The following is a 14040-nucleotide window of genomic DNA, read 5'->3' as shown; positions in this document are numbered from 1 at the left end:
CAACAAGTCGCCAGTTGAAATTGTGACCGCATTTGTGTCGGTGTGGGTTTCGAAGATGTGCTCTCTGTGCGCGTTCCACACGGCCCATCGTTTACCTCCGCTGTTACCTCAGTCCGTGTCCGCCGCTATGCCGTTTTTGGATTAACTCGCTGGACCCCGAATTTCCGAATTTATTCTCCCTCTGACCGCGTGAGTTTGTTCATTTATTCTGGACACATTTATTTGCGTACGGTACTTACATGTGCAGTTTTTTTTTTTTTAATTTTTGATTTAAATTTTTGACAGTTTTCTTTGGAATATTTAAGTATACGACAATTTTATTTTTTACAATTAACCTAGTTATGTGTATTTATTTATTTAGAACGTTTCTTATCAGTATATGTTACATATATTAGTTTTTTAAAAAACATACATAAAATTAAATTGTTAACTTATTTTTAAAATTCTTATATTCTATTAATATTATAAATATATTAATTAATAATAATAACATCAAATATGATGTGTAAATTCTCACAGAATATTAAAGAATTTTTTATTAAAAAAATTTTCAGTAAAATTTATATTTTTGTAGTAAAATTAAAATAATATTTTTAATTGCCCTTTAAATATGAATACTGCAGTTTATTTCTGTATTAAAAAAAAATTTTTAATATAAACTATATTATTCAAAAACAAAATTATTAATTAAAATTACATATTTTTAGCATTAATATAAAATTTATATTTTTGAGTTAATTAAAATAATATTTTTAATAGGTCTTCAAATATGATTTTTTCCGTATTTTAAAAAAATTCTTAATATAAACCATATTATTCGAAAACAAAATTATTAATTAATATTAAATATTTTTGGGATTAATATAACATTATCTATAAACTTATTTTTAAAATTTTTATATTTTATTGATATTATAAATATATTAATTTATAATGTCAATAAAATCAAATATGATGTGTAAATTCTCCAAAAATTTTAAAGAGTTTTTTAACAAATAAATTTTCAAAAATATTTATAAATAAAATTTTTATTTTTGGAGTTAAATTAAAATAATATATTTAATCGCTCTTCAAATATGATTTGTAAATTTTTTGTATTTTAAAAAAATGCTTAATATAAACTATATTAATCAAAAAAAAATATCATTAATTAATATAATATATATATATATATATATATATATATATATATATATATAAACTTATTTTTAACATTCTTATATTTTATTGATATAAATAAATTAATTTATAATAATATTTAACATCAAATATGATGTGTAAATTCTCCCAGAAATTTAAAGAATTTTTTAACAAAGAAGTTTCAATAATATTTATAAATAAAATTTATATTTTTGGAGACAAATTAAAATAATATTTTTAATACCTCTTCAAATATGATTTGTAATTTTTTTTTCTGTATTTTAAAAAAATTCTTAATATAAACTATATTATTCAAAAACAAAATTATTAATTAAAATTACATATTTTTAGCATTAATATAAAATTTATAATTTTGAGTTAATTAAAATAATATTTTTAATAGGTCTTCAAATATGATTTTTTCCGCATTTTAAAAAAATTCTTAATATAAACCATATTATTCGAAAACAAAATTATTAATTAATATTAAATATTTTTGGGATTAATATAACATTATCTATAAACTTATTTTTAAATTTTTTACTGTATTTTAAAAAAAATTCTTTATATAAACTATATTATTCAAAAAAAAAATATTAATTAATATTATATACTTACTTATATTAAATCTAAATAATATAATAATGTTGATAAACTTATTTTTAAAATTCCTATATTTTATTGATATATATGTGTAAATTGTCTCAGAATTTTAAAGAATTTTTTAGCAAAGAAATTTATTAATAAAATTTATATTTTTGGAGACAAATTAAAATAATATTTTTAAATAGTTCTTCAAATATGATTAGTAATTTTTTTCTGTATTTTAAAAAAATTCTTAATATAAACTATATTATTCAAAAAAATATTAATTAATATTATATATTTTTAATATTAATATACAATTATTATTTATATTATAAACATAAGAATTATTATTAAATTATTAATTAATTATATATTATTATTAAATTTTGTATATTAAAGAAAAAAAATTTATAAAAAATTAAATTTTAAAATTTTATAATAAGTGACAAAAAATTAATTAAATTGTTGGGTCATTTAAAGAATAAATCTCATAATTAATAATTAAATTAAAGTAACAAATATCTTAAATTACAATAATGACAATAATTAGTTATAAATATAAATTTATAGTATTAATAACATTTTTATATCAACTAATATTAATATCAAAATTTATTACTCTTAATTAATTAATATACTTTAACAATAAATGATAATTATTAAATTAATATATTTATATATTTAATAATAAAATTAATGTATTTGTATTACAATAAATATAATAATTTAAAGTTAATTAATTAGTTATAAATATACATTTATATTAAATATAACAGTTATTAACATTCTTATGTTTTTATAGAGAAATTCAACAAATATTAATGTAACAAATTTAATATCAGAATTATAATTGCACTATTTACTTGTAAATTATAATACAAATGTCAACAAATATAATATCTTATGAATATATAACATTTGTTCCAAACGACTTAAAATGTTTATTGACTAAACCAGTTCAGTTGTTTTATTTTTATTGGCCCCTCCTGATCAATTACCAATAAATAACAAATTAATTCGTTTACGACTACCAAAATTATAAATAGAATATTTATTATTAATTTCGATGATCACAATTTGATTTATTACACATGTTTACACACGTCACTTTCTGAAGAAATAAAAATTAAAACGTAAATTACGTCATGGATTTAATTCGAAAACAAATTAAAGCTTTTATGTTTAAAAACGGTAAATTATTTCTTTTGTCAAGAACAATTTGTTATTTTCTATTAACCAAATGTTGTCTTTCTTAATCACTTTAAAATCATAACTGTCGTGTGAACATTGAAGTATTTGAGAGATAATTTTATAATTTTTTTATACATAATTTATTAACCTAATAAAGATCTTATCTAATATTTTATTAAAAATGAAGGTTGGGGAACTTCATTAACAATAAGTATTAAACCAACCAAATCTAAATCAAGGAAAAATTCGATGATAATAAATTATACTTTGTACTAAGTGTATATTATAATAACACATATAAAAATGTGTATTTAAACGATATTAAAGTAAACATTGGATCTTAATATAAATCAAACAAATGAAAATTGTGTGTAAATACGTTCTAAGTGGAATAAAAGAAAATCGGTTGAAAAGTAGTACAGAGCTCGTGGTGAAGAGTTTGTGTGTTGGGTGTGGGCAGGGAATTGAGGTATAACGGATACGTCGAATTATCCGTTGAATACATAATTTTCTGTCTGGATAGTCGCTGGCACGCATTTAAATGGGACGTCAATTATTCATTTATCAAATCTATCTCCAGGTTCAATTGGCTGGACCAAAGAATCTTCTCATGCATGTCTTTTATTAGATTTTTTTTCAAGAAATATTAATTAACTTATAAAATATATATTTCAATATTTAAATTTAACTATTAATTTAAAAAATATAAAGTTATTATAACTTATGAACAACAGAAAATCATTAATGTATAGAATGAATAGAAGGAGTCCAAGATTGGATCCTTGTGGCACCCCTGAGGACGTCAAATAGTGCGAATACAGTAGTTATTTGTTTCACTGAACATTGAACAATAGTGGGTGAATCTGTGCTGGTTAAGAACTACACAACATATCACTTAATACAGTGAATATTACGGACTGGAGACACTGGATAGAGTGGAAACTGGTCTGTACTTTGGGATGTGATCTGAATTTCCTGAATTTAGTCAGGACTTTAACTTATAAAATATATATTTCAATATTTAAATTTAACTATTAATTTAAAAAATATAAAGTTATTATAATTTATGAACAAGAGAAAATCATTAATGTATAGAAAGAATAGAAGGAGTCCAAGATTGGATCCTTGTGGCACCCCTGAGGACGTCAAATAGTGCGAATACAGTAGTTATTTGTTTCACTGAACATTGAACAATAGTGGGTGAATCTGTGCTGGTTAAGAACTACACAACATATCACTTAATACAGTGAATGTTACGGATTGGAGACACTGGATAGAGTGGAAACTGGTCTGTACTTTGGGATGTGATCTGAATTTCCTGAATTTAGTCAGGACTTTAACTTAAAAAATATATATTTCAATATTTAAATTTAACTATTAATTTAAAAAATATAAAGTTATTATAACTTATGAACAACAGAAAATCATTAATGTATAGAATGAATAGAAGGAGTCCAAGATTGGATCCTTGTGGCACCCCTGAGGACGTCAAATAGTGCGAATACAGTAGTTATTTGTTTCACTGAACATTGAACAATAGTGGGTGAATCTGTGCTGGTTAAGAACTACACAACATATCACTTAATACAGTGAATATTACGGACTGGAGACACTGGATAGAGTGGAAACTGGTCTGTACTTTGGGATGTGATCTGAATTTCCTGAATTTAGTCAGGACTTTAACTTATAAAATATATATTTCAATATTTAAATTTAACTATTAATTTAAAAAATATAAAGTTATTATAATTTATGAACAAGAGAAAATCATTAATGTATAGAAAGAATAGAAGGAGTCCAAGATTGGATCCTTGTGACACCCCTGAGGACGTCAAATAGTGCGAATACAGTAGTTATTTGTTTCACTGAACATTGAACAATAGTGGGTGAATCTGTGCTGGTTAAGAACTACACAACATATCACTTAATACAGTGAATATTATGGACTGGAGACACTGGATAGAGTGAAAACTGGTCTGTACTTTGAGATGTGATCTGAATTTCCTGAATTTAGTCAGGACTTTAACTTAAAAAATATATATTTCAATATTTAAATTTAACTATTAATTTAAAAATATAAAGTTATTATAATTTATGAACAACAGAAAATCATTAATGTATAGAATGAATAGAAGGAGTCCAAGATTGGATCCTTGTGGCACCCCTGAGGACGTCAAATAGTGCGAATACAGTAGTTAATTGTTTCACTGAACATTGAACAATAGTGGGTGAATCTGTGCTGGTTAAGAACTATACAACATATCACTTAATACAGTGAATATTACGGACTGGAGACACTGGATATAGTGGAAACTGGTCTGTACTTTGGGATGTGATCTGAATTTCCTGAATTTAGTCAGGATTTTAACTTAAAAAATATATATTTCAATATTTAAATTTAACTATTAATTTAAAAAATATAAAGTTATTATAATTTATGAACAACAGAAAATCATTAATGTGTAGAATGAAAAGAAGAAGTCCAGGATTGGATCCTTGTGGCACCCCAGGGGACGCCAAATAGTGCGAATACAGTAGTTAATTGTTGCAATAAACATTGAACAATAGTGAGTGAATCTGTGCTGGTTAAGAACTACACAACATATCACTTAATACAATGAATATTATAGACTGGAGACACTGGATAGAGTGGAAACTGGTCTGTACTTTGGGATGTGATCTGAATTTCCTGAATTTAGTCAGGACGGCTTGATGTGAACAAGGTGGCTCATCTGAGTTTGGTATATTAAGTTAGGCCATTAAATTAACTCCAGCACGTTACTTTGATGGTCAGTTAAGGCATTAATTTGAGACAGGTCAGTGTTTTTAAAAAAATCACTTAGATCAGTAACCTCTTCACTTTAGAAGTGGGAAATATTAAAATCACTAAGAGTAAACCGAGGCTACAAATTCCAAGCTGGGAATATTAGATTTGAAGGTCGCACATATAAATTGGCATCCGTTAAATAAATATTAATTAGAGAAACAATCGATTGAGATTTGATCGAGCATGAAGAACGGATAAGGATGAAATTTCAAATAGCTTAATCCAGGTCAGAGAGGAAGTTATTTCCTACTTACAATTTGTTTCGTGTAGTCTATTGTCCTACAAATAGGTACAAATATTTATACCTATATATAAGATTTGTGTTGTTTTAGTTTGTTCCTCAGTTAATATTATTATTATTAGATATATAATAAACAAAACGGTAAAGTCTAATGTTTACACGTTGTAACACAATATAAAATTAATGATTTTTCCGTTAACCATCCACATTGTGAAATCACCAACTAAAATTAAATTAAAATGCAACGTTTACTATTTCACAAGATTTATGCGAAATTGGAGCACGACTAAAACGAATATAGGTCAAAATTTTGTTCCACGTACAACTTTACTTAAGTTTTATTCGATAAACAATTAAAAATAAAAGTCAGATTTTAAGGAATATTTACAAATAATCTTTGTCCTCAATTTGTTGCTTACACAACAACAACGTTTTTATCAACAATTTGTGTTTACCGTTTGAAAAATACACTGTTAAAGCGAAACGACAAAAGACATATTCAATTAATTAATTAACAAAATAGACACTGAACGAGTTGAAAAGGTTAAAAAGGCTAAATTAATGCCACACCACAAGGTTACGTGCAAATACGACACAAACAAAATTATATTTGTTGTATTTTGTTGAAAAACGTTCGTGTCATCAATATTTACAGGAATAAAATTGAAATAACCTGAATAAAAACGTTTTAAATTTGTTTTAATGCGGAAGCACCAATGTTTATTTAATTATGTAATAATTATAATAATGTTAACATACATTCAATTTAAGACAAATGATTTATAGTGATTTCTAAAACTTTGTCCAGTGATTAATTATTATTTATTTATGATTCAGTTACGAGCCATAATTTAAATTTACGTAATTAAAGTTCAATAGCTACCAGCCTATAAGTAAACAACATTAAAAGTACATTAAATTAAGATTCAATCATATTAAACCACTAAAATATTTAAAAAACATACTTAAGTTTATAAAAGGTCTGAACCAATAACAATAAATCAAATTTACAACTTACTTTAATTTAATTATGTAACATAATATATTTTAATAATAGAATTAGTTATAAATAAATAAAATGATTAAATTAATTTAATATATGTAATATCATATGATATTTATTAACATATATAAATATCAACAACACATAATTAATTAATATTCTTAAATAATATTTTAATAATTTAAAGTTAAAATAAAATTTTATAATTATTCATATTTTTTAAACTTTTTAATAAGTGTAATAAAATGAGATGGATATATTAATTCAATTAATTTATGTCTCATAAATAAAATTAGTTTAATATAAATATTTTAAATTATAATAAATATAATAACTTATTGTTAATTAATTTATTAACAAATCAAAATTTATTACAATTAATTAATTATTGTTCTTTAATAATAAGTAATAATTATTAAATTACGTATATTATAGAAAACAAATTATTATTCAAATTGTCAAAAATAAAAGCCCATAATTTTATTATTTAATTTTATTTTTTAATTATTTAAAATTGTATAAATAAATAATAGGAGATGATGTTAAAAAATTTAAATGGCCAAAAATTAATTAAATTATTGAGTCATAATTATTGTCTCATAATTTATAAAGATCTCAACAAATATTAATATCAAAATTTATTACTCTTAATTAATTAATGTTCTTTAGTAATAAATGATATTTATTAAATTATGTATATTATAGAGAAAGAATTATTATTCAAATTGACAAAGATAAAAATAAAAATTTTATAATTGTTTATATTTTTTGATTGTTAGATGCATATAATAAAATTTTATACATAAATAATTATAAATTATAATTAATGTAAATTTAATTAATTATTGTCTCATAATTAATAATAAAATTAACTTAATATAAATTTTTCAAATTACAATAAATATAATAATTGTTTGTCAATTAAATGGTTAAAAATATAAAATTTAGTAATTATAACAAGTTTTATTTATTAATTTTTTTATGATTTAGAGATCTGAATAAATAATATCAAAATTTATTATTTATTATTAATTAATTAATTATTGTTATTTAATAATAGGTGATAATTATTAAATTACTTATAATATAAAAAACAAATTATTATTAAAATTGACAAAAATAAAAACTCAACATTATTATTATTATTTATAATTTTTAATTGTTCTCAACAAATATTAATATCAAAATTTGTTACAATTAATTAATTATTGTTCTTTAATTATTATTAGTGATAACTATTAAATTACATATATTATAGAAAATGAATTATTATTCAAATTGACAAAAATAAAAAGTCAACATTTTATTATTATGTATATTTTTTAATTATTAAATTTTATAAATAAATAATATCCCAATTCTATGAGATGAGATGAACTAATTTAAGTGATCAAAAATTAATTAAATCAACAAGTCACTTAATGAACTAAAAAAATAAATTATTATTACTTATTTAATAAACAACATTGTAAAATTAATTAATTTATATCCCATAATTAATAATGAAGTTAATTTAATGTTTATCTAATCTAATTCCTAAATTACAATAAATATAAAATTATAATAATAATAGTTTTATTTATTAATATTTTTATATTTTTATGGAGGTACAATAAAAATTAATATAACAATTTTAATAACAGAAATATTAATTTTAATTACACTATTTACTTGTTAATTATAATAAAAATATTAACAAATATAATAAATCCTTTCTTATGAATGTATAAAATTTGTTCCAAACTACTTGATAACATATTTATTGACCAAACCAGTTCGGTTGTTTTATTTTTATTGGCCCCTCCAGATCAATTAATAATAAATAACAAATTAATTTATTTACGACTAAAAATATAAATAGAACGTTTATTATTGATTTCGATGACCATAATTTGATTTATTACATATGTTTACACACGTTACTTTCTTCAGAAAATGTCAATAACGTCACTCATTTAATACAAAAAAATAATTTAAAAACTTTTATGTTTAAAAACGGTAAATTATTGACTTTCGTAAGAAAAATTTGTTATTTTCTATAAACCAAATGTTGTCTTAATTACTTTAAAACAACTGTCGTGTGGACATTAATTTATGGGAACAAATTTTTATACGTAATTTATTGACCTAATAAAGATGTTTGTCAATATTTTAATAAAAATGAAGGTTGAATAATTTTATTAACGATGTATTAAAACAACAAAATCCAAATCAAGTACAAACTAATTTGTAATTTTTACTAAAAAATAGAGTAAATATTGAACACCCTGTATAAAATTTGAGGGTACTCCTAGTGCCTCCTTATAGGATGATCCTTGGTTAATGTGTAGGACAAAAATTAACTTTCCAACATCAAAATTAGTGTCTTTACAGACATCAGACAGTTAGATCATAAATCTGTCAAAAATTTTGAAAATAACAAAGTTGACATCACTTTTAATGAACAAATTAGATGAATCTGTTGTAATATACAGTGTTACAATAGAGAAGTTACTGTATTCATATTTATATTTCCAATTAGAATATTTGGTTAAGATTATCATCATAATATGTTAAAATGTGTTGTGTATTTGAAACTATGGTTTCCTTAGTGTCAAACTCATCATCGAGGTTACGATCCATCTCTAAATTCCCAATTAATCACTTTCAGCCAGCCGTCACCACCAGAATACCGCACTTCTTCTCCAACATCCCACAGAAAACCGGCGCCCCCGTCAACGCCGCCCCCAACACCACAACCGCCACCGCCCCCGCCAAGCCGCCGCTGACCGCCAAAGACATCGGCAGCCGCGTCAAGGTCGGCGAGAAGCACGGCGTGCTGCGCTTCGTCGGCCACGTGAACTTCGCCAAGGGCACGTGGTGCGGCGTCGAACTGACCGCCGACCTCGGCAAGAACGATGGCAGCGTCAACGGCGTGCGGTACTTCGACTGCGCACCGGGCTGCGGCTTGATGGTACCGCTGTGCAAGACCGCGTTGGATTGCGACAAGCCGGACGACGCGTCCGGGCCCTATTCCATGCTGTTTCTGGACAACAGGCACAGGGCGGAGCAGAACACGTTTTCGGTCGACCAGCTGGACGGCGGCGCCAAGGAGGACTTCGGCTACTTCGGGGCGAAGAGGAGGAAGATCAATACGGACGTCACTTACCCGTATCCGGTTACCACTTTGGCCAGCTCTACACCCACTAAAACGGTGAAGCCGGCTGATCTGTTTGTGAAGTGTAGGATTAGTGATATATATCCGGATGAGGATGATAGAAGTAAAAGGAGCTCGTTGGATTATGAAGAGTCTCTTGGTATCTTAACACCTGATCAGATGACCGACGGGTACTTGAATGAAGCCATTGAGAACTCCCAGAACACACCTTTACACATCAATACTATTTATATGAGTGAAACTACTTATAATCTTCTTACTGAGAAGCGGAATCAAAAAACTGATTTAAATCAAGACGAAGAGTTCAAAACCAACAGTCTTGACAGTACTTTTGTTAACAAACAAGAAAGTGATAACAATTTAACAATAACAAACGCAAACGCTGATTATTATTGTAACAAACTGACCAGCGAAACCTTCAAGTGTCCAAGTCCAAACGAAAGACTGGAAGAAACCTTCAAACTCCAAGAGGAAGGCCTCAACGAAACCATAGTAAGAAACAGTCGCAGGGGCAGCCATCAAAATTGTACCGACCTAAGCTTAGGAATACTGAGCGACACGTTGATCAACAAGTGCGACACCTCCAAGTACTTGTGCATGACCGACCCCACCTTCAAACTGACGGAGGAAACCGCCAACCCCGAAGTCCAGAGTCCCAACCTTGTCGACGCCAGCGTAACGGAATACAGCCTGGGCCTGCTGGACGAACATCTACTCTCAAACCTGTCCGTACCGCCGGACACGATGAACCTGGCACTGCCTCTAGAAAACGTGACAGCCTCCAAAGACTTCCGGCTCAGCCGCATCGAACAGACCCCGTCGCCGGAAGACCTGCCCCTGGACCCGACCCCGGTGGTCGCCGAAGTCGACCTGAAGGACCCCTCGAAGGCGAAGCCCAACAGTTTCATCACCAGCATCACCAGCATCACCAGCTTGGACACGGGCTATCAGGGTGACGGGGAGATGTCGCGTCCCGCCAGCAGAGCGGCCGACAGCTCACCCCTGACGAGGAGGCCGCAACCCAAGCCGCAGAACCACAGGCAAGACCCCATGACCGACTCGGACTTCTACACGGAGAGCGACGCCGACAACTACGAGGAACAACACCTTAAGGGTGACAGGAAGGCTCAGGTGATCGACGGGACTTTGTACGGGGTTGACGCCCAGGCGGCCGCCAGCATTTACGCCAACAACCGGGAGACCATGGACTCCAGTGGGGTGTTCACGGACGTGGAGACCAACACCAGGGCCGAAACGAACGACACCTTCGACGTCACACCTTCCGACACATCCACCAAAACGGTGTCGGAGAACAGCCAAAGCAACCTGCAGCTGAAGGTGCCCAACAAGCCCGTCGTCCCTAAAGAAAACACCAAGAAACGGGTCATCTCCAGCCCGGCGGCGGCCAGCCCCACCAACGTGAAGACCCCCAAGTCGGGCAGCAACATGGAAAACGCGTCGAAGAAGTACAAGATGCCGAAGCGCGACGTCGCCTCCAAGGTGAAGGCGATGATGTCGCCGAATCAGAATCCGAACGTCGAGAAGAAGAGCGTCAAGAAAACCGTGGGACGGTGGGACGCGGTCATGGACAAAATCTCGAAGAACGAACAGAACAAGAGCAACCTGAAGGACGTCAAATCGAAAGTGTATGTGACCAACGAGAACAATAAGACGATGGAGAGCAACAAGCTGAACGTGCGACAGAGCCCCAATCAAAAGACGCCGAACACAAAATTGTAAGTTGGCTTGGTTTTTTATGCGCACTTTTTTTTTCTGATGGGCCATTTCAGGAGACGAGTTAAATGTCAAAATTTAATCGGGAATCAATTGTCGGTGGAAGCCAACAAGGAAAACGTGGGATTAAAGAGAAATACACCTTTGTAAGTAACTTTATTTGCAGTCCCTTTAAACGAATAATCTTGTTTATACATGTAATATGGTCAAAAGTTTTATTTTGTTCAAGTAGTATGAAGTTTGTTTCTTTCTCATTAAAAGTTAATCAATGATAATTACTTATGGTTTGTTAAATTTAGATAAAGTTCTCTACGTAACTCTCTGCTCATAATCTGTAATCTATATATTTTAGATACACCATTTAATTGCTATTTATAAACACAATATTTCAGTTTTAAACTTATTTTAAATTTCTTGACAAATCCAATTTTATAATTGTTTGTCAAATTGAGATAAAGTTCTCTAGATAACTTTCTACTCATAATCTACAATGTATATACTTTGAATGCAGGATTCAATTGCTATTTATATATGAACTAGGCCCTTAGTAAGTTAGCAAGAAAATTTTTGAAAAGAAAAGAAATAATTAGAGTTTTGAATAACAAAGATAGAGTTCTAGAGTTTCTAATATATATTTTTATTCTATTTTTTAAATACAACAAATGATTTCAGTTTCAAACATACTAATAATTTCTTGAAAGATCAAATCGTTAAGATGGTTTGTCAAATTGAGATAAAGTTCTCTATATAACTCAACTCTCTACTCACAATCTACAATGTATATACTTCGAATGCAGGATTTAGTTGCTATTTATATTTGAACTAGGCTCTTGCCAATTAGCAAGAAAATTTTGGAAAAGAGAAGAAATAATTAGAATTTTGAATAATAAAGATAGAGTTCTAAAGATCCTAATACGTTTCTTTATTCTATTTTTAAATACAATAAATGATTTCAATCTTAAACATACTAATAATTTCTTGACAAATTGAATTGTTAAGATAGTTTGTCAAATTGAGATAGAGTTCTCCAAATAACTCTCTACTCACAATTTAAAATCTATATACTTCAAATACAGAATTTAATTGTTATTTGTATACAAATTAAGCTCTTGTTAAGTTAGCAAGAATTTTTTTGAAAAAATAAGGAAAAATTAGGATTCTAAATAAAAAAGATAGAGTTCTAAAGTTCCTAATATGTTTCTTTATTCTATTTTTAAATACAATAAATGATTTCAATCTCAAAGATACTAATAATTTCTTGACAAATTGAATTGTTAAGATAGTTTGTCAAATTGAGATAGAGTTCTCCAAATAACTCTCTACTCACAATTTAAAATCTATATACTTCAAATACAGGATTTAATTGTTATTTGTATACAAATTAAGCTCTTGTTAAGTTAGCAAGAATCTTTTTGAAAAAGTAAGGAAAAATTTGGATTCTAAATAAAAAAGATAGAGTTCTAAAGTTCCTAATATGTTTTTTTATTCTATTTTTAAATATAATAAATGATTTCAATCTCAAACATGTTAATAATTTCTTGACAAATTGAATTGTTAAGATAGTTTGTCAAATTGAGATAGAGTTCCCCAAATAACTCTCTACTCACAATTTAAAATCTATATACTTCAAATACAGAATTTAATTGTTATTTGTATACAAATTAAGCTCTTGTTAAGTTAGCAAGAATATTTTTGAAAAAATAAGGAAAAATTAGGATTCTAAATAAAAAAGATAGAGTTCTAAAGTTCCTAATATGTTTTTTTATTCTATTTTTAAATATAATAAATGATTTCAATCTCAAACATGTTAATAATTTCTTGACAAATTGAATTGTTAAGATAGTTTGTCAAATTGAGATAGAGTTCTCCAAATAACTCTCTACTCACAATTTAAAATCTATATACTTCAAATACAGAATTTAATTGTTATTTGTATACAAATTAAGCTCTTGTTAAGTTAGCAAGAATATTTTTGAAAAAGTAAGGAAAAATTTGGATTCTAAATAAAAAAGATAGAGTTCTAAAGTTCCTAATATGTTTTTTTATTCTATTTTTAAATATAATAAATGATTTCAATCTCAAACATGTTAATAATTTCTTGACAAATTGAATTGTTAAGATAGTTTGTCAAATTGAGATAGAGTTCTCCAAATAACTCT

The 14040-nt window shown here is 27.5% G+C and overlaps 1 protein-coding gene across 4 annotated transcripts in view; it reads left to right on the top strand.

Annotated features, from left to right (window-relative positions):
• The window catches only part of LOC109594782 (uncharacterized), a 76498-nt gene that overhangs the window by 7640 nt on the left and 54818 nt on the right, over nucleotides 1-14040 (top strand). For 3 of the 4 annotated variants that reach the window (XM_049968307.1, XM_020010019.2, XM_020010020.2), the window contains exons 2-3: nucleotides 9641-11883; nucleotides 11938-12027. In XM_049968307.1, the coding sequence (XP_049824264.1) occupies nucleotides 9641-11883; nucleotides 11938-12027 (2333 nt within the window). The remainder of the gene's footprint in view (nucleotides 1-9640; nucleotides 11884-11937; nucleotides 12028-14040) is intronic. The other variant, XM_020010021.2, reaches the window with a different exon arrangement.

This window comes from Aethina tumida, chromosome 5 (genome assembly GCF_024364675.1).
Source record: "Aethina tumida isolate Nest 87 chromosome 5, icAetTumi1.1, whole genome shotgun sequence".
NCBI classification, from domain to species: Eukaryota; Metazoa; Arthropoda; class Insecta; order Coleoptera; family Nitidulidae; genus Aethina; species Aethina tumida.
This window is presented reverse-complemented; position numbering and strand designations above follow the sequence as displayed.